This window comes from Acaromyces ingoldii (assembly GCF_003144295.1).
Source record: "Acaromyces ingoldii strain MCA 4198 unplaced genomic scaffold FA10scaffold_1, whole genome shotgun sequence".
NCBI classification, from domain to species: Eukaryota; Fungi; Basidiomycota; class Exobasidiomycetes; order Exobasidiales; family Cryptobasidiaceae; genus Acaromyces; species Acaromyces ingoldii.
The window spans coordinates 3,036,297-3,054,006 of record NW_020290247.1 but is presented as its reverse complement, the minus strand read 5'-3'; the positions used below and the strand labels follow the sequence as shown (position 1 = coordinate 3,054,006).

The 17,710-nt window shown below is 57.9% G+C and overlaps 7 protein-coding genes across 7 annotated transcripts; 2 read left to right on the top strand and 5 right to left on the bottom strand.

Annotated features, from left to right (window-relative positions):
- Positions 1-1,090: 1,090 nt before the first annotated feature.
- Positions 1,091-6,258, top strand: FA10DRAFT_283431 (SNF5-domain-containing protein; the record flags this gene model as incomplete). The annotated part of the gene is made up of 2 exons (XM_025523839.1): positions 1,091-4,261; positions 4,327-6,258. 2 exons carry the CDS (start codon positions 1,091-1,093, stop codon positions 6,256-6,258), a joined length of 5,103 nt encoding a protein of 1,700 aa, XP_025381005.1.
- Positions 6,029-8,236, bottom strand: FA10DRAFT_299151 (hypothetical protein). The gene is made up of 2 exons (XM_025524687.1): positions 7,431-8,236; positions 6,029-7,362 (listed from the first exon to the last, which is right to left on the bottom strand). Exons 1-2 carry the CDS (start codon positions 8,206-8,208, stop codon positions 6,416-6,418), a joined length of 1,725 nt encoding a protein of 574 aa, XP_025381004.1. The 5' UTR covers positions 8,209-8,236; the 3' UTR covers positions 6,029-6,415.
- A 144-nt stretch (positions 8,237-8,380) lies between these two features.
- FA10DRAFT_264403 (yippee-domain-containing protein) lies at positions 8,381-9,443 on the bottom strand. The gene is made up of 3 exons (XM_025520634.1): positions 8,881-9,443; positions 8,609-8,816; positions 8,381-8,544 (listed from the first exon to the last, which is right to left on the bottom strand). Exons 1-3 carry the CDS (start codon positions 9,424-9,426, stop codon positions 8,489-8,491), a joined length of 810 nt encoding a protein of 269 aa, XP_025381003.1. The 5' UTR covers positions 9,427-9,443; the 3' UTR covers positions 8,381-8,488.
- A 148-nt stretch (positions 9,444-9,591) lies between these two features.
- FA10DRAFT_264402 (hypothetical protein) lies at positions 9,592-10,336 on the top strand. Its single transcript, XM_025520633.1, has 2 exons — positions 9,592-9,996; positions 10,059-10,336. Exon 1 carries the CDS (start codon positions 9,742-9,744, stop codon positions 9,934-9,936), a length of 195 nt encoding a protein of 64 aa, XP_025381002.1. The 5' UTR covers positions 9,592-9,741; the 3' UTR covers positions 9,937-9,996; positions 10,059-10,336.
- A 9-nt stretch (positions 10,337-10,345) lies between these two features.
- FA10DRAFT_283427 (hypothetical protein) lies at positions 10,346-13,041 on the bottom strand (the record flags this gene model as incomplete). The annotated part of the gene is made up of 10 exons (XM_025523838.1): positions 10,346-10,456; positions 10,553-10,722; positions 10,780-10,868; positions 10,935-11,092; positions 11,162-11,704; positions 11,771-11,810; positions 11,871-12,595; positions 12,672-12,759; positions 12,839-12,922; positions 12,986-13,041. The coding sequence occupies 10 exons, from the start codon at positions 13,039-13,041 to the stop codon at positions 10,346-10,348; spliced, it is 2,064 nt and encodes a 687-aa protein (XP_025381001.1).
- Positions 13,042-13,454: 413 nt separating this feature from the next.
- Positions 13,455-14,109, bottom strand: FA10DRAFT_31731 (hypothetical protein). The gene has a single exon (XM_025525434.1). The coding sequence runs from the start codon at positions 13,930-13,932 to the stop codon at positions 13,486-13,488; it is 447 nt and encodes a 148-aa protein (XP_025381000.1). The 5' UTR covers positions 13,933-14,109; the 3' UTR covers positions 13,455-13,485.
- Positions 14,110-14,670: 561 nt separating this feature from the next.
- FA10DRAFT_264400 (hypothetical protein) lies at positions 14,671-17,541 on the bottom strand. Its single transcript, XM_025520632.1, has 2 exons — positions 16,872-17,541; positions 14,671-16,798 (listed from the first exon to the last, which is right to left on the bottom strand). The coding sequence occupies exons 1-2, from the start codon at positions 17,246-17,248 to the stop codon at positions 14,755-14,757; spliced, it is 2,421 nt and encodes an 806-aa protein (XP_025380999.1). The 5' UTR covers positions 17,249-17,541; the 3' UTR covers positions 14,671-14,754.
- Between the last annotated feature and the right edge of the window lie 169 nt (positions 17,542-17,710).

Genomic DNA, 17,710 nt, shown 5'->3' with positions numbered 1-17,710 from the left:
GATATTACGTTAATTGTGGTCGCAATTCTATATACATTTTGAAATCGCCCTTGTTCGAACTCCACACGTAATTGTATTAGGAACTAAGCCAAAATTGTATCGAATTCAATATTGCACCTCTGACCCTATCGATATACAGCATCAGCAGCGGCTGTTGAAGGCCGAAGAAGCCAAGTCGAAGATAGAGATCTAGAGGCCCGGCTTATTACGACCTGGTCCGGACGAACAGCGCAGGTTCTCGTCGACTGAATCGGGGAAAGGGCATGCATCCCTGGGTGGCTCGAGCGTACATCTTGCCAGAAGTCGCCGGACAGCAGCAAGCTTGCCCAATCTTCTAAATCGGTTTCGAGAGATCGATATCTTCCCCCCCACTTGTCCGTGCCTGAGCTGAGCCCTGCCGTTCCTCTGGCGGGAGCAGTCCAGATTTGGTGCGGGGAAATCTTCCCCCGTCTCTGTACCGCCAGGCTAGGCCACCCCCCACTGCTCGGCCTTTGTCCGACAGATCGCTGCGCCTGCCCTTCTACTCGCTGCGTGGTTGTGTGGTGAGTGTCCAGTGCCCTCTTACTCCTGGGGTCCCCTCCGCTCCTCTCCCACCATCCCGTCTCTACCTTCTGCGCCCTCCCCTTTCTCCTCAGTCCATCCTCCTCTTCCCTTTCAAACTCTTTTCTCTTTCATCGTTTCATTACCTCTCTTCATCTTGCTCTTCTCTCCCTTGTCCACGTCGTCCCTTTTTCTCTCTTCTTTTTCCGATGAACAGCCCTGTTAAAGCTATGGCTTTGCTCACCTGCCCCCTCCCTTCCCTACCTTTACCCCCTCACAGACTGTTCAGACACTCGTTCTCCGTTCCGTCGTGCAAAGGAGGGCCAAAGTCACCAGCACTAGATTCGCCAGATTGAGGGTGTCGAGCGCCGCACGCGTGTCCTCTCTGCCAGGCCACACACATCCAGCGCTGCTCTTTTCGACGCGTCCACGCTTTTTTTTTCGTCGCTCCGTCTTTGTCCCCCCATCTAAAACTTCATCGGCGTCTTTTCACTCTCTAATAAGCAGGCACCATCCATCGCTCGACTGCTCATAGGGCTGGCCGTCGGGCATGTTTGGGACTGGCCAAAACGCCTTTGGTGGGCAGCAGCCGCCCCAGCAGCCGCAGCAGCAGCAGCAGCAGCAAACACCAATGCAGGGACCTGGGTCGGGCCTGCTTGGGCTGCAGGGCGCGCCTGGCAATGCCGCCAACTCTCCTGCAGGCTTTGTCAACAACATGATGGGCAATCCGGCCATGATGAACATGATGGGTGTCAACATGGGCGGGCCTGGGGGCGTAGGACCCGGCGATCAGAGTAGTGGCGCCATGGGCGGCGGCGGTCAGGACCCGTCTTCCAACGGCTTCAGCTTCAACGCGTCTTCGCTCAATCCGCAGATGCAGGCCCTCCTACAGCAGCAGGTGCTCCTCATGCAACGTCAGCAAGCCGGACAGCAGCAACAGCAGCAGCAACAGCTTCAGCCCCAGTCGCAGCAACAGCCCCAGCAACAGCAGCAGCTTCCACAAGGGCAGACGCACATGAGATGGCCCTCGTCCTCCAACCAGGGCGTCCAGCAGCAGGCGACTCCCTTCAGCCAGCCCTTCAATCCGTTTCAAATGTCGAATCCAGGCCAGGGAGCGGGGATATTCAATGCCATGGGACAGGGCCAGCCGTCGCAACAGCAGCAGCAGCAGCAGATGAGGATGTCACAAGCCAATCCTTTTAGCGCCATGCCTCAGAGCTCGTCGGCGATGGACCCGCAGGCAATCTTAGCTGCCGCTGCCGCCGCAAACGCTGGCAACCCAGGCATGATGGTAGACCCCAGCAGCCTGCTCCAGGGTATGCAGAATATGCAGCAACCACAGCAGCAGCAGCAAAACAACAATGCGTTTGGGGCAGCAGCAGCAGGAGTGTTTCCTGGCGTCGCGCCAAATGGAATCCCACCATACATGCAACAGAACCTGGCCAATCAGCCGCAGCTCGGGTCACCTCATACTGCTCAGGCGGCGTCGCCTGCCCCGTCAAAAGCGTCGAGCCAGAGCACACCCCATACGGAGCCAAAGCAGAAGGGTAGGCCAAAGGGAAGCACAAAGAAGAAAAAGGAGGAGGCGCGACTGCTGGAGCAACAACGGCAACAGCAACAAGCGCAGCAGAGGCAACAGCAGCAACAGCAGCAGCAGCAACAGCAGCAGCAGCAAGCTCAAGCAGCAGCAGCAGCGGCGGCGGCTGCGGCGGCGGCATCTCCAGCGGCTGCTATGCATACTCCAACAACTTCGCATGCCATGGCTTCGCACGGCTCTCCAAGCGTAGTTGGTCCTCATCCGCCAGGCGCCATCCAGTCGCTCAATGAGCAGGAAAGACAACGGAGCCACACGAGAAGCCCCAGTGTGTCGATGGGTCTAGGCCAGCAGCATCCTCCACCACAGAGCCCGTTCAGCATGCCGAGCAACAATCAGACGGGCGCGCCCATTGGCTGGGCACCCTCGCTGAGTGCCCAACAACAGCAGCAGCTCCTCGGCCAAGCATTGCAGGCTTCCAAGGCGCGAAATAGCCAGGGGAACAGCGTCAGTCCGGCGCAGATCCTCATGCAAATGGGCTACGTCTACGTCAAGGCAAACGTGCTGCCTAACAATGGCCAAGGGGCGGGCGTGCCCGGTGGGGGAGCCGTTCTGAGTATCGGCGAGGCCAAGCAGATCGGCTTGGTCGCTCCTCAAGCTGGCCCGTCTTCTGGCCCTTCTCAGCCACCGCACATGCCCCAGGTGGCGCCGAGCACGCCTGTTAACCAGGCTGCCATGCCACCACCTCAGCACACGACCGGCTATCGACCCTCGCCTTCGGCTCCAGGGATGGCCTCCTCGCCTTCGCAGCCGGGCGGCATCCCACCCTCCTCACCGGCCAGTGCGATGCTAGCGCATGCCGCAGGAAGCCCTTCGACGGTTGGTCAGGCCAACTATCCTGGCGCCTTTGGAAGGACCAGACAGGCGAGCGTGACCCAGGCCACAAGGCCCGACTCTCGCTCAGGACGGCCACCCACAAGCGACGGGCAAAGCTTTTCTCCCTTTGCGCAGCCCACTTCTTCGACTCCGAATCAGGTACCCGCGCAGCTCCCGCAGGCCCTACCGGTACCTCCTCTCGCTCAAACATCTAACGCATCGAATTCGGCTCCGCAGGCAGCGCCCTTTGGCCCTTCTGCCGTTGCTGGTCCGAGCAATAATGGCCCAAGCTCCACTGCAAGCACATTAGCAGTGACAAGCGCGCTGCTCCCACCAATCAACGGAGGACCATTGCCCAAGAAGACGACTTCAGGGTTCGACGTGGCCGAATACAATACGCGGCTGACCGCTCTGCCTTCAAGCGACGCCTTGACTGCCGACGGCAAAGGCTACCAGCTGGCCGAGGAGTTCAAACCTTTGAGCGACGAGGAGCAAAAGGAGCTGCACGAGATCATGCGAAAGGATGGCGAGTACACCAAGCTGATCAACGCACAAGCTGCGCGAGCGCAAAGCTTTCTGCTCGCCCGGGCCGAAGAGCTGAAGCCATTTGGACCTGGTGCGGCCAAGCGCTTGCACTGGTGGGAGAGGAGCTCAGACGAGGATCAGTCCCTCTTGGGCAAAGATGGGCCGTTTGACATCTTCAGGGTCATCCTCCCGACGGACAAGCGCAGCGAAAAGGCTCAGCGAGGGATTCGAAGCGCGCTGATGCATCACTTTGCGATGCATAGCAACCCTGCGACGCCCTCCTACGTCGTCTCGCGCCATCTCAAGGCCGATCGGCTGCGAGCGGCGAAGCTCGAGGAAGATTTGGTCCCTGTCCGCCTCGAGATCGATCACGAAGGCTGGAAGCTGCGGGACACCTTCACCTGGCCTGCGCCAGAGTCGGATCACGTCCAGTCGCTTGACCGATTTGCGATTATGCTCTGCGAGGACTTTGGCTTGCCTCCTCAGCACTTTGTCGCTGCCGTCCGAGAGGCCATCCAAGCTCAGGTCACCGATCACTTGGCTGCACAGGCGCTCCGGCCGAAGCGCATCAAGGGTCGAGAAGCAGGGCGAGGGCGGTTACGGGATGGAGAGGCAAAGTGGTGGAAAAAGTGGCGGACGGCGATAGAGGAGGCTCAAGAGGAGGGTGAGCAGGTAGCCCAACTGGGAAAGAGATTGAGACAGGAAGAGGAGGAGAGAGGGGCAGCGGGCGGCGATGAGGTCACCAGCATCGCATCACCAGAAACAGAACTGAGAATACAGATCAAGGTATGTACAAGCTGGCCATGAACTGTCGGCTTGTGATGATCTCAACTGAACCAAACCCACTTCAGCTCGACATTACGGTGGGAGCCATGAATCTGGTGGATCAATTTGAGTGGGACTTGAGCGACGAGGGAAGCTCGGCAGAAGCGTTTGCCGATACATTTGCAGCCGACTTGGGCCTGTCGGGCGAGTTCAAGACTGCCATTGCGCACTCGATTCGCGAGCAGGTTGATGTGCACATGCGCTCCCTCGCCTTGGTCGGCCATCCATTTGACGGGTCGGATGTCCTCGACGACGATCTGCGAAGCGCGATGCTGCCACCCGTGGCCTCGGTCGCGCGCACAGACCAGGAGGTGGATTCGCACACGCCTAGACTGCACCAGCTTTCGGAGGTCGAAGTCCTGCAGATTGAACGGGAGCGCGAGAGGGAGGCACGAAGGAAGCGGAGACAGACCAGGGGCAGGCGAGGCATCAACCTGCCCGATCGCGAGCCTCAAAAGACACAGAGGACGCCGGCCGTCTTCGGCCTACAGAACCCCAACGCCAATGGCGAGAATGGCTCCTATGCACAAGACATTTTCGCGACCGGCGGCGCAGGGGGTCGAGGCAGCGAGCGTGGTCTTGCTGGCATGTCAACGAGAAGAGCCGCGGCAGCGGCCGCCAATGCCAACATTGCGCCTGGCTCGTCGATGGTGCACGACTTCGACTCATCGACGCCAGGGCCAGAAGGACCATCTTCAAAAAGGGCAAAGATTGACAGTCATGCCACGCACTTTCTCTTTCCCGGTGGTCTGGGTCGCGTTGGTGATGAAGACAGCGACACCGACGGCGGAAGCGCAGACCGAGGGCCGAAGTTTGCGCCGAAGAACTCACGCGAAGGCGACACTGCATTGCTGGGCAGCGCAGCGGCCAACAGGCGAGGCAAGACCCCGGAAGGAGCAAAGGAACTGGGAGGCGGTTCGAGCCACCGCCCGACTCCTACAGTGCCGGCTTCGTCGAGGCCATGGAACATGCAAAGGCCCGAGGACGCCATCGGGCAGCACCCCAACTTCCACGACGGCGCATGGTATTGCTCGAATTGTGGCGTGCCTGGCTCTCTCGACACGGGCCGACGCAAGGGTCCGTTGGGAGACAAGTCCCTTTGCGGGCCTTGCGGCAAGTTTTACCATCGACACCGCAAGTCTCGACCGGTGGAGTACACGCGAGATTTGAACCATCACATGCGACAGCAGCAGGCTAGACCTTCGGCAAACCACCACTGGGAAGCGGACGAAGCAACTTCGACGGCCAATACACCAGCCCAGAACAGCGGCCTCAGTGCATCGAACGACAGTCAAATGACGCACGGTGATGCGAAGCCGTCAGGGGGCTTGGCACCCAAAGAGGAGCCATCGTTCCCTACGACAAGAGGCAATTCGCCCGAGCTTCCGTTCCAACAGGTTGGTTCGCCTGAGGATTCGGACGAGTCGAGGCCACCAAGTCCCGGAGGAAGATTGGCGCCTTCGTCTGTCAGGAGCAGCCGATCGCCTAGCAAGAAGCCAGAGCTTAAACGGTCAATCTCTCCGTCGAAGCCTGGTGCTGGTGCCTTGGAGAATGGCGCATCTCGTCAGTCTCCTTCGGTTGGTGCTGCTTCGACGACAGCATCTGCCTCGGCAGCTGCTGCTCAAGCGGCCGCCACCGCGGCAACGACGAGAGCAACGACCATGACCCCGGCGGCCGCTGCAAGCGCGCCAGATTGGCTCACACAAGCTTGCACTGCCCTTCGCCTTCGTTTCCCTCTGGACCGTTTCGAAGTCCAGCTGCGGCCGAGGCCCGCGGGCACACCCGCGCCTGCCACGCCCGAATGGAGGGTCCGATGCCTCGACTGCCCTGGCAAGCTCTACACGCCGGGCCCGGGCGAGACGCTGACCAACTTTGAGATCCATCTCAAGAATCGCTCGCACCGTGCCAATGTCCAAAAGGCAGTCAGCGAGGGTCGCAAGCCGTTGCAGCAGGAGTAGCATTGATAGTCTTCAAATTGAGATGGTCTCTTGCTTTCAATCGTCTCGTCTCCCCTCTTTTCTCCTGTCTCTGTCTTTTCCTCTCTGTACGAAGATTCCCCTTTCAAACCCTCAATTGATGCCCGAATTCAAAGGTGAAGATGTAAGATTCTGTACCCTACTTGGCGGCACCCGGAACGCTTGTCTTCTTATGTGTGATCTCTGGCTCTTCGTCCTCGTATCCTTCTGCTTCGTCGTCTTCATCGTCTTGCCCATGATGAATGCTCCAGATGGGTCGCTGCTCCTTGGCAATATAGCGAATGAGTTCTACGCCGCTGTCTTGGTCGCCTTCGTCATCGTCCCACCAGCACCGTCCACTGTCCCCGCCCTCTGGTTGCCTCTTTGCTGCGTTCGTCAACGGCGGGTCCCCATGCATGAGGAATCCATCATCATCTGGATCTGGCATGGGTCCTGAATCGTCGTTTTCGTCGTAGGACACGACACTGTCTTTGTCGCTGTTGCTGCCCTCTTCTTCCTCCTCCAGTCCCTTTGTGCTGCTAGCTTTGGCGTCTGCAGTGCCCTTCGCCGAAGACGCTGTGAGTTTTTCCGACACAGCATCGCCCTTCTTTTTCCCCTTCTTGCTGCCCGCTCCCTTCAGTTTGTGTGTCTTGCTGTCCAGCCTCAGAACCCTCCCTCCCCTGCTCTCCTCGCCCTCTTTCCTCTTTGCCCTGCCCAGCGCCAGATCCATTTCTCTTCTCCGCGCTTGATAATCTCGCGCACCAGCCGATACCTCCATTCCCCCCGCCGCTGCCGCTGCCGCCGCCGCGGCGCCTGCCAGATCAGGGAAGGCGCTGCGCTCATCCTTCTTTTCGAGCCAGGCTCGTTCGCGCTCGACCCTGATTCGCGCGACCTGGGATCGACGCTCCTCGGCGAGCTCCTCAAGCGTCTGAGTGAGCCGAGCGAGGAGTTGTGCGCGAGCGGCGCTGTTGGCTGGAAGCAATGGCTTCGCGCACGAGGGACACGGGGGAGAGAGCAGGGGCGAGGTGTTTGGGCAAGACAGAACGCAGAGGATGAGGCCGCACGAGGGGCACATCGGCACGTCCGGGTGCAGTGAATGCCGGCGAGCTGACGTTGGCAGAAGGACAGTCAGCCACATTTCTGAAAGCACAGGGGCGCTTTTCGAGAAGGCTCACCGTGGCAGAAGCACGGCTTGAGGCGTTTCTCCTTGCCCTTGCCCTTGCCCTTTTCAAGCGATGAAGGAAGAATCGAGCTATAAGTACCAGTGAGTGCAGATGCGGACGGTGCGGTCAGGATGGAGATGGCCTCTTGTAGTCTCGTCATCTCTGGCGTAGGCGTGATGTTTTCGTGAGCCTGAAAAAGGGGAACTGGTACCGCAGTAGACGACGACGGCATCGTCGGTGGTTGAACGACCATATCCTCTTCCACTGTCGCATTTGCAATCGCACCTGCATCTACGTGCGACTTTCCCTCTGCCGGTGGAAGAGGCAGAGCCTCTGCTTTGGGAGTACCACTGCTGGGTGAAGGTCGGTATGACCACTTTTCGTCGTCGTCTTCCTGTCCTTTCCGATACACGCCTCCCGGGAACGCGGCTCCGTCGTCCTCGATCTTCCTTGGGGGCGGCAGCTTTGTCGGAAACTTCGCCTTGGTAGTCTTCTTACCAGCTGCTTTCTTGTTGAGTGAGGGCAACGGCGAAGCGGGTCTCGAAGTGTCAGGCGCGGCCGTGTTCGAGCCGGCCGGAGCAGGGACGAAAGTTGACGCCGGAGCGGGAAAGCGGTGCGACGTATAGGAGTCGATGAAGCCACGCTGTGCAGCGCCGGGACCGAGGAGATCCTGCAGGTGATTGATCAAAGGCTGTCGATCCTTGAACGTCTCGAGAAAGGGAATGAGCTGCGATTGGGCAGTCTCAACGTCGAGGCCGGTGAGATCGGCCAGTTGCTTGGCAAAGGCCATCCTTTCCAGGTTGTCGTCGTTGGCGTTAGGGAAAGAGAAAAATCAAGGTTCTTCTTGCTCCACTCGCGCCAATTTTGGGCGCGCGGGAATTGCAAGGCATCTATATCTATCTCTTTGCTGCAAACCGAGCTAGGTCGTGCCTCGATACACCAGGTGATTGGACGATGATGATGAGACGATGATATGATTGCAGGTCAGACCTTGGAATACAGCAAACGAAAGAGTACAAAATAAGGAGAGAAGCAGAGGTGCTACAAAGGCAAGACGAAATGGAGACGAGCTAAAGAGACCAGTTGTTGATCTTCTGCAGAGCCGCTCGCTCAAGAATGAATTTGCCTGGGTCGACAAGAAAAATGAGGAAAGGGCCAAGAAAAAAGGCCAAGAGAGGAGGATGACGAACCTTCTTTGTATCTTTGAGCAGCCTGATATGCTCGAAGATAGTACCAGCCGACACTCCGCTTGCAGCCAGCGCAGGCGAGATCTGCGACGGTGTGCAAACCCGTCAGAAGTTGTCGATCTTCCTTTGGGCCTGTCTGGGTGTTGAAGACGCTGAAGAACAGATACGCCTTGCCATCTCGGCCCGAAAATGCCTTGGAGATGAGCTCATCCTATTGTCGAGCCCATGTTTCTCGTAAACAATCACTTTGTTAATGCTATTGGGGGTTCGCTCACCTGTAGAGCTAGAGCAGCGCCGCAGTTTGCACACGCGAAGATCCGTGTCGGCTCGGGGACTTGCTTAAGGCTTGGCCAATGTGAACGGGATGGGCTTTTGCCGCTCAATTGCGCACTGTAAGGCGAGTCGGGAGATGAAAGAGAAGACGATGATTCTTGGTCAAGGTCGAGTAAGAGCGCTTCTCTCGTCAGGCTGAGCCCCATCTCGTACGCGGCACGAATCTGCCGACGGAGCGGTGTCTCCTGCTCTTCGTCGACCGCGACTGGCCTCCGAGAAGCGCCTTGGCTCCGTCCCACGCTGCCTCCAGCCTGGAGAGCCGCCAATGCCGAGCCCAAAGAGGACGGACTTGTGAGCTGCGTGAACGCGCTGCTCTGCGCATCGAAGTCAAAATCGGCCTCCTCTTCGTCCAGGATCGACGACGAGGACGTGGATTCCGAGTCCGAGTCTGACGCACCGCTCTCATTGCTTGTGGTCGGCGATGTGGAGAGCAGCATAGTTGCGTTCCTCGCGCTCCCTTCACCCGGACTCATTGAAAGGACCTCCATGATCAATAAAGCTAGATACGATGGCGATAGGGTCAATTGGCCCCCTCAAACCCGGGTCATGTAAAGCAGGGTCCGTGCACGGTAGTGCAGCGCTCACGTGGAAATTTCAATTCAAGCTCGTCCGATTCGTGATCGGCATTTGGACGCAAGCACATCACCTCCCACCGCTAAGTCGTTAGCGACAGTCTCGCCCACCGGGTGCTCTAGCGCTTCTTTCTTTCTTCCTTCCTCTCCTTGTGCTTCATCTCATCACCGAACGTCCACACCGCCTGTTTTTTTTCCTTTCCAGCAAGAGAACAACTATCACCCGAAACAATGGCCTGCCCAGTCAACCACCCGTTCTTCCACGCCCTCGTCTTTCTCCTCGGCGTCATTGTCGTCCTCTCGCGCTATGTCAAATCCGCCGAGCTCCCTTCGTCGTCCGCCCACATCCTCACCCTGCCAGCAGTAGCGGCACATGGTGGCAATGCCGCCCGGAGCCTGGTTGGGGGTAGTGTTGCCTGGAATTGAACTCGCTTCAGGCAGTGGCGTCTATGGAGTTGCGAATGTCGAGCCATCAAGACTTGTCAGGTGAGAGTCACTCTCGATTTTTCTTTGGGCACAAAGCTGATCCTTGTCCTGACACTCAACAGCGACCCATGGAACGTGACGGCGGCAAATCATCTCACGGTCGGGCACCCTGAATGTCAGGGCTGTCTATCATGTACACCGTCCATACCCTCTCTTCTCCCACCTCACATTGACCATCTGTACTTCAACACTGTACTCTACATACATTGAGCCATCTTACTTGATATCTCTTTCGGTGTGCGATGATGTCCATCGCGTTTCACCTCTCTTTTCCCTGATCTCGACCTTGGATGTCCTCTCTATCTTTTCGCTCTATCTCGTGGTCTTGGCCGAAGGTTCCATGGTCCAATCACACGATTGTGATTTCTATTTCCCCGTAAGCCTCTTCTTGCTTTACCTTGAAGAGACTGTTTGTCGCTAGCGCCAGGACGTGATAAAACGCCTGGGCCGCGACGCCAGGCTGCAAGGCGGAAAGATCAATAAAACGGAAAGAGACACCTTTATCAGCGTTTATTTGCTCTTATCTACCTCATCGGGAGAAGCGCGGTAAGCTCACCGACGTATCAGCGACAGGGGCCACATCTGAAAAGAACAGGGGCTGGTCGTCGGGCAGGCTGGCCTTGATGTCTTGCACGTAGGTGAAAAAATTGTCCTGTTCCGACTCCTGCTCCTCGCGAAGCACCTGGCTCGGGACCAATTGCGAGGCCATCATGCTCTCCTCTCCCGCTGGCGAGAAGCCGTTGTGAGCTAATTTGCACAAGCAAGTCTGCAACCAGCACGCACTCTCTAGGAATCCGGCACCTTGACTGAAAACAGATGCACGACGAGAGTAGACCCCTTCGGAACCCACAGATCCTTCGCCCGTAATACGCCTGTGAGAGCGAGGGGGAGAAGGTTTAGCTTGAGAACCCGTCTGAGGCGAGCTTGATGTCACGCACCTGAGTCCTTCCGGACCCTCGACAGTAAGTGACCTGACCGACCTAGTGTCGTCTCCAGGGAGGGCAGTCACATCGCCGCGCTCCCGAGGAAGGGTCCATGGCAAGAGGGGCCTCTCGGCGCTACCGGAAGCTGACCTTCCCACCTCGCTAGGCGGCCGCTACAATAAAAAAGGTTGTTGGTCAGTTGCGTTTCCCCGTCTTAAATCGACCCGCACCCGCCAACTCACGCTAGAGGAAGGCTCTCCTCCAGGCGGGGGCGCACCTGCTGCAAACATGAATTGGTCGTCGTCGAAGTAGGGCTGGTCGAAAATGTCACCCTGACCTGCCGAAGGGCTGCTCCTCTGCATTAGCATGCCTTCCTGCCCCATCTCCTGCACCTCGAGGCCTTGCACTTCCTGGGTGGCTGTCGCTGTGAGAAGAGCAGCCTTCAGAGTCGCTGTCTGCTCCTGCCTCTCCCTCAGCCTTGAGCCAACCGTCTCGTTCCACATTTCCGCCAGGATCGAGCTGCGTGTAGCGGTGACCCAGAGAGGACCAAAAACCATGTGCTTGACCTCCTCTTCTCCCGACCGGTTTCTTTTGCGCTCCAGCTCCGTACGGGTCTGAACCAGCATTTCTGTCGTGTAATTCTCGCTGGCCTGACGAATCACCTCGGCGTTCAATTCGATTGCTGAGTCTTCACGGGCGAACTTGACTTTCTTGGTCTTGGGCCTGCTGACGACTGCCCCGTCTTCATCATCCTCCCGGGGCCGGCGGCCGGGAGAAGAGAATTGCTATATTCAAGGCGAGTCAGACCTTGGACTTATATGGAACAATTTCTTATGTCCAGCTCTACTTACCTCGCCGTCACCGGGTATGTCATCACCGCCCAGATCGAAGCTGACCTCAAATAAATACAAGGCTCAGCTGGTGACAATGAGTTTGACAGTTCAAACTCACGGAACATCCTCCATTTGCACATCATCCCCATTCAGGAGAGCACGACGAAGAATGCTGGAGGGCTCCCTGCTGTCTCGAAACGTCACGCCATCATCAGGCAGAGCGAGACCTTCTCCTGGAAGCTCGAGCTCCAAGTCGAGGTGGGCCTCCATGCCTTCATCGCCTGGACCCGCTTCAAGAGCTGAAAGGCGAGTCTCCTCTGGCTCTGGTCCCTCGAGGCCGATACCCGCGAGAGCCCACCGTGTGCTTTGAGAAGTGATTCTACTCTGCTCAGCCGTATGACGGGGTGCCCGAGCGACGCCTGCCAAGCTTGCTCCCTCAAAGAATTCCAGTGGACCAATTCCAGACGAGGCCGCGCTCGAAGCAGTGATACCATGCAAGCTGCTCTCGAACTTGTCGCTCGCGATTCCTCCCTCGCTCGTCTGGCTCACTAACTCTCCTTCCCTGATCGCCAGCTCTCTGCGACGCTCCTCGTCCAGACTCCAGATGCCCACCCAGTCAAAGTCACCTGCAAAGTAGTAGTTGTTGATGGGCAGAGTGATGCCCTTTTGCGAAGCAGCACCGCGAGCCGGTAGATCGATGGCCGACGATTTGGCAAAGGCACCCAAGCCGGCGCCTCCTGCCGTTTTGGGGCCGAGGTGGGTCGTGGTACTGGCGGACATGTCGCTGATGACTTTGCGTATCATCATGTGTGTATTCTGCACGGCCGAAATCCACATTTCCGTCTTTTGATCGCCGCATACACAAGAGCATATCAGCTTCGAGCACCGCCATCCACGCATAAGTGCCACCAGGACACACCTGCTGAACATAGATGCGGACGACACCGAACATGAGCTGACTCGAGAGCCGCAGCGCCATGGGCTCCCTTGGCCTCGCGACGCTCTCGCTTTGAGAAAAAGAAAACGGCAACAGAACACTACTTAATTTCTCTCTGGGCCCTTGTACAAGGAGGAGCTTGGACTTACCATGCTTCGGTGACGTCGACAGACGCAACCTCTCGATCCTTGAGCTTGCGAAAGCTTGACTTGCTTCCGATCGTCGCAGCCACCCTTAAAAAAACGAGAGAAGTCAGGAAGGATTGTCAATGATGTATGACTTTCATTGACCCTCACCATATCAGACCCAGGCCTCCCTTGGGCCTGCTGAGGAAATCGTGGTTGTAGAACATGCTTTCCCCTTCTTTTTGTTGCGCTTCTCTTTTGAAATGGTCAGATCAGGCAAAGGAGCACAGTGGAAAGGAGGGAGAAGGTGAGCAGTGGTCGTTGCTGAAATGGGACAATAGCACTGCCGCCCTCTCCTACAGTCAGCGGACGCGTTTCACCCGTCGCGACGTGTCTCGGCACGAGGAGGAGCGGAGTAAGTGATCAAGAGCAAGCGAGCAAAGGGAGAGGTTGTGGCAGGGCAGAAGATGCGGCCGCAGACAAGGAAGTGGTATTTGTGTGTTGAGACAAGAGCCAAATGATACAAATGAGATGTGGGGCGCGAGTGAAAGCGTCCTGGTATCGAGAATGGACAGCGTGGCGGCAGAGAGAATATGGACGAATCGGTGACGATTAGAAGGGCCAATGACGAGCCAAGAGACCAAGAAAATGAAGATCACCCCAGACTGAAATCAGTGAAGCTTGGTGGGCGAGAGCGAGATGCGGTTCCACGGGCTGGCTGAGGCCGGCACCTCCCTCATGGGCCCATCGCCCTGCTGCGGGGCCTGAGATTGATCTTGAGGCTGGTCAAGCGAGTGCCAGTCTTCACCCATATAGACTTGATCGTGTCGTTCGGTGGTCCGGCCATCGTCGTAGTACCCGTAGAGCTCGGTGGGTCTGGCGGGCGAGCTCGCCCTCTCGTCCAAGATGATGGCGATGCGCTGCTTTCCGCGAAAGTACGTGCGGGCTAGGTAGGCTAGCAGCACAACTGCGACAAAGGTGAACGGTGTGTTGACGAGGCGTGTCACGAGCGCTACGCTGCTGGACGCGGACATCGCTGCTGTTGTAGGGGTGAAACCAGAATGTGAGACTTGCCAAGAGGACAAAGGAGACGGACGACTGTACCCACCAGCACGCATCTACGGGGACACACAAACGTCAGAGGCTCTATCGGCCACCAGCGTCACTCCTAGCCGGCGCTTTCGCCTTCTGCTACACGTCCGAGGCGTGAGAAAGGGCGAAGTGACGCAATCGTAAGTGATGGGCGCAGGGCAACGGACGGAGGGTGAAAGTGGCACAAGAGGGAGACGAACGATAAGGGTGGCGATGTGCAGTTGACCGCTTCCTCTCCCGATTCCCACACACACACGCCCGCTTTCGCGGCCTCCTGCTCCCCAGCGACTCAGCTGCGCGCGCGCGGGCTCGGACCTCCTCCTTCCGTGTTTGGCGCCTCTCAGCCAAGGGCTACGGTCGTACGTCGAACCCCGCCCGGCTCAGCTACGAAGCCCTTCCTTTGTGGCGGTGTTTGCAAACAGAATGCCGCACAAGAAGGCGTAGATAGGGGCGAGCGTGAGTGGGCAGGGTGCGATGTTGTGAAGGGGGTGCGACAATGTTGAAGGCAAGGGTCGAGGAAAAATGAAAATGGAAAAAAGAAGAGGAAAAATAAAGGACCTGGCCCCTAAATCTGCGTCAAACATGGCGCAAAGAGAGCCTAAAACGTAAAAATAAACAGCCACCAAGTCCAAATCTCGCACAATTCTCGGGGCTAGCTTCGACTCGCGCGCAGCGACACGTCTCTCCGATCTCTGACAGGACAAGCATGGCAGTCTATTATTGTTATGAACAGTACAAGGTTGATGATTACAAGAAGATACAACAGACAAGTCGACTTGAGTACGCTGTGAGAGCGAGGGTATCTACATGTTAGAGTGAGGAATCTACATGTTAGGGCGAGAAGGAATCTACGTGTTTGAGCCAGCAGCCTCTATGCGTTTCGCAGAGGACTCGGGGGGAGGCGGGGACCAAGGGTCTTCGTCACGGTACGCCTCCATGGCAGCAATGCCGGCCTCGGCCATGGCCCAGGTGACTCGAAGGGCCTTGACGTGAAGGTCGTGCTTCCTGACGAAGCCTAGGGCCTCACCCGTCCGACGCAGAGCCACGTCGGCGGTCCTCTTACGCAGAGAATAGCGCTCGTCGAGAGCAGCGACGAGAGAACCCAGCTGGCCAGCGAGGGCAGCCGCTTGCGAAGGTAGGGGCGAGCGCTTGATGGATCGTGCCAGTGATGCAGAGAGAATCATCAGTCGGTCTTCCGGCGTGTTCGGGTCTACGATGTCGTTGCCCATTGACGGCTCCTTCTTCTGCTCTGCCACGGCAGAGAGGCTCGCGTACAGGCTCGATGCCGCCGAGCCGGCCAGGGTCATGGTGATCTCCCATTGCTTGTTTGTGAGGAGCGAAGGGGATGGCGCCTGCCGGGGCGATGGCCGAGCAATCTCCTCCGACATGGTCTCACTTGCTCTTCCGGCAGCCACGGAAGGGACAAATGACTCGACGCTCTTCGCTGCAGTGGCCAATGCACCGGCACCAATGGAAAGGCCGAGCTCGAGGGCTGACGAGCCAATATAGCCTGCAATTGTAGTCGTTCTCGATCTCGGTTTGGATCTAGTGGCTTGGGCTGCTGCATGTGCACGTTCGTCCCATGTCTCGACGCCAAGAGATTGCATCTGCTCGCTTTGCGTCTGCGCCTGCCCATGCCGCTGCCTCTGCTGTTGTTGTTGATCGTCAAGCTGGAGCCTTGCCAGCGCCAGATCTCGCTCGAGCTCCTGTCTCAACCAGTCCTCCGGCTTCTCTGCTGCAGCAGTCTTGGAGCCATCACCTTCGTCGAGGACAGCGAGGGCTTCTTCGAGCTTACGCTTGAGCTCCTGGCGGTGCTTTGGGCTCACGGCATTGGCCTCCTTTGGACTCAGAGCAGATAGCAGATAGCTGAGCGATGAGATGTAGAGATCCATCGAGAAGCCGTCGTCATCGTCGTCGTCCTTGTCGTTATCGTCTTCGTCGGATGAGCCGGAGCGTGACTCGCCCGGCTTCTCCTCGCCCGCTGACGACATCGAATCGGGCGTGGCTGCAGCCGGCTTGACTTCTCGAAAGGGCACCAGGGCACGCTCAGCCACCTGGGGAGAGCCACCTCTCCATGGCAGGCTGGCGAAGCGCGAGGACAGTCCGGCACGGCTCCTTGCCTGCCGAACAGGCGCACTTTCGTCGCCCTCGAGCCTCAATTCGAGGCCGTTTGCCGCCGTCGACGTCGACAGAGATTGTTGTCTAGCCGACTCCTTCTTTCGCCTCCAAGCGGCCTCGTCCTCTTCAGAGGCTTGTGCGGCCTCGACGGCCAGGCTGACGGCCTTGTCGATCCGTCTGCGATCGAGTCGGGCATGCCTCTTCCTCAGTGATACCCTGTCGGCGTCAAGTCCTGGCTCCAGCTCTCCCGCGGTAGCACGAGGCGATTGGCTAGCGACAGAAGGAACCCACGCAGCGGCAATACCCCTCAAAGACTGCATCGACCTCTGCCGGAAGCTCATTGTCACTGTCTCGTCTGTACAGTGGGAGGGCGTCTCCGTCGCCGAATTCGACTCGTCTACGTCGATGGCCTCGACGTTATCCACCAGAGGGCTCGACTGTCCGACGGAGAGCCGTCGATGGCCGTCTGCTTGGGCTGGCCAGTGTGGCAGGGATGTATGGCGTTGATGCCCCTGGTGCTGATACTGATGCTGACGCAGCTTTTGCTGCTGCATCCCTGCTCTCCTCCCAATCGTCTGAAATTTGTCCAGGGACCGTGGTGGCAGTCGCGATGACGGTCTTGAGGTGGGTGATGCAAAGGACGAAGCAGGTGGTGTGGTCTTGACAGTCGAATTGGACGTTGACGAAGAAGAGACAGAGGACGAGGATGACGGCGCAGAAGAGGAGAGATCGGGAGACGTAGGAAAGGCAATAGTCGAGACGGGCTCCTTGATGCTTTGGAAAGAGGCAGCGCTTTGGTCAGCCATTCACGGTCACAGGGTGGTTAGGAGTGATGTCACCAACTCACTTGTACTCGATGGACCGAGACGCAGGGACGGATTTCTCATCATCATCGGCCCACTGCAGCGGCGCTTGAACCAGATCCTCGTAGCCTTTCAAATCCGACTCGTCGCTGCTGTTCACTGAGCGCAAGCCGTGTCCATCTAGTCTGCTGTTGCTCGAGGCAGCGAGAAAATGCTCCTGCTCAGCCTTCCACGAAGTGAGGCCTTTGCCGGATGGGGAGCCCCCCAGCAGGTCCGCCGAGCGCGGCCTAATGCGCGACCGCCGCCGCGTTGTTGTCTTTAGCGTCGTTGTCGTCGTCTGAGTGGTGAGCGTCTTGGTCGTCCTAGTGGAGTGAGAGGCGGCCTCGGCCTCCAGCACCTGGTCTCTCCGCCGTAGCGACATGGTTGATATTCTATGTTTGCGAGGACCGCGTTGTGCTCAGGAGTTGCGTTTGAGTCCTGCAGGCCAAAGTGGAGTTGGGATAGCGCTCCGTGAAAAACAACAGCGGCTTGCCTCCTCAGCACAGCATCGCGACCAAAGGACAACTAGCGAGAGCAGCAGAGAGGCCCGCAGAGGGCGAGGCGGAAGCGTGAAGCAAGAGGAACAGCAGTTTTGGTGGTTTCGCAAGATTGAGAAGGGGGAGGTAGTCGTCGTCGTCGTCGTCGTCGTCGTCGTTTGTTGTTAGAAAAGGGCCGGTCTTTCAACATGATTCAGATCTGCGTGTCATGTCAAGAAAAAATTATCTTTATCTCTCTCATTTCGTCCCTTAGCAGGCAGGAAACAGAACCACCCCAGGCGACGCGCTCGGGCGTGGAATTCGGTCAGGGAGGCGCGCGTGAATGTGAATGACAAGCCAAGAGAGCA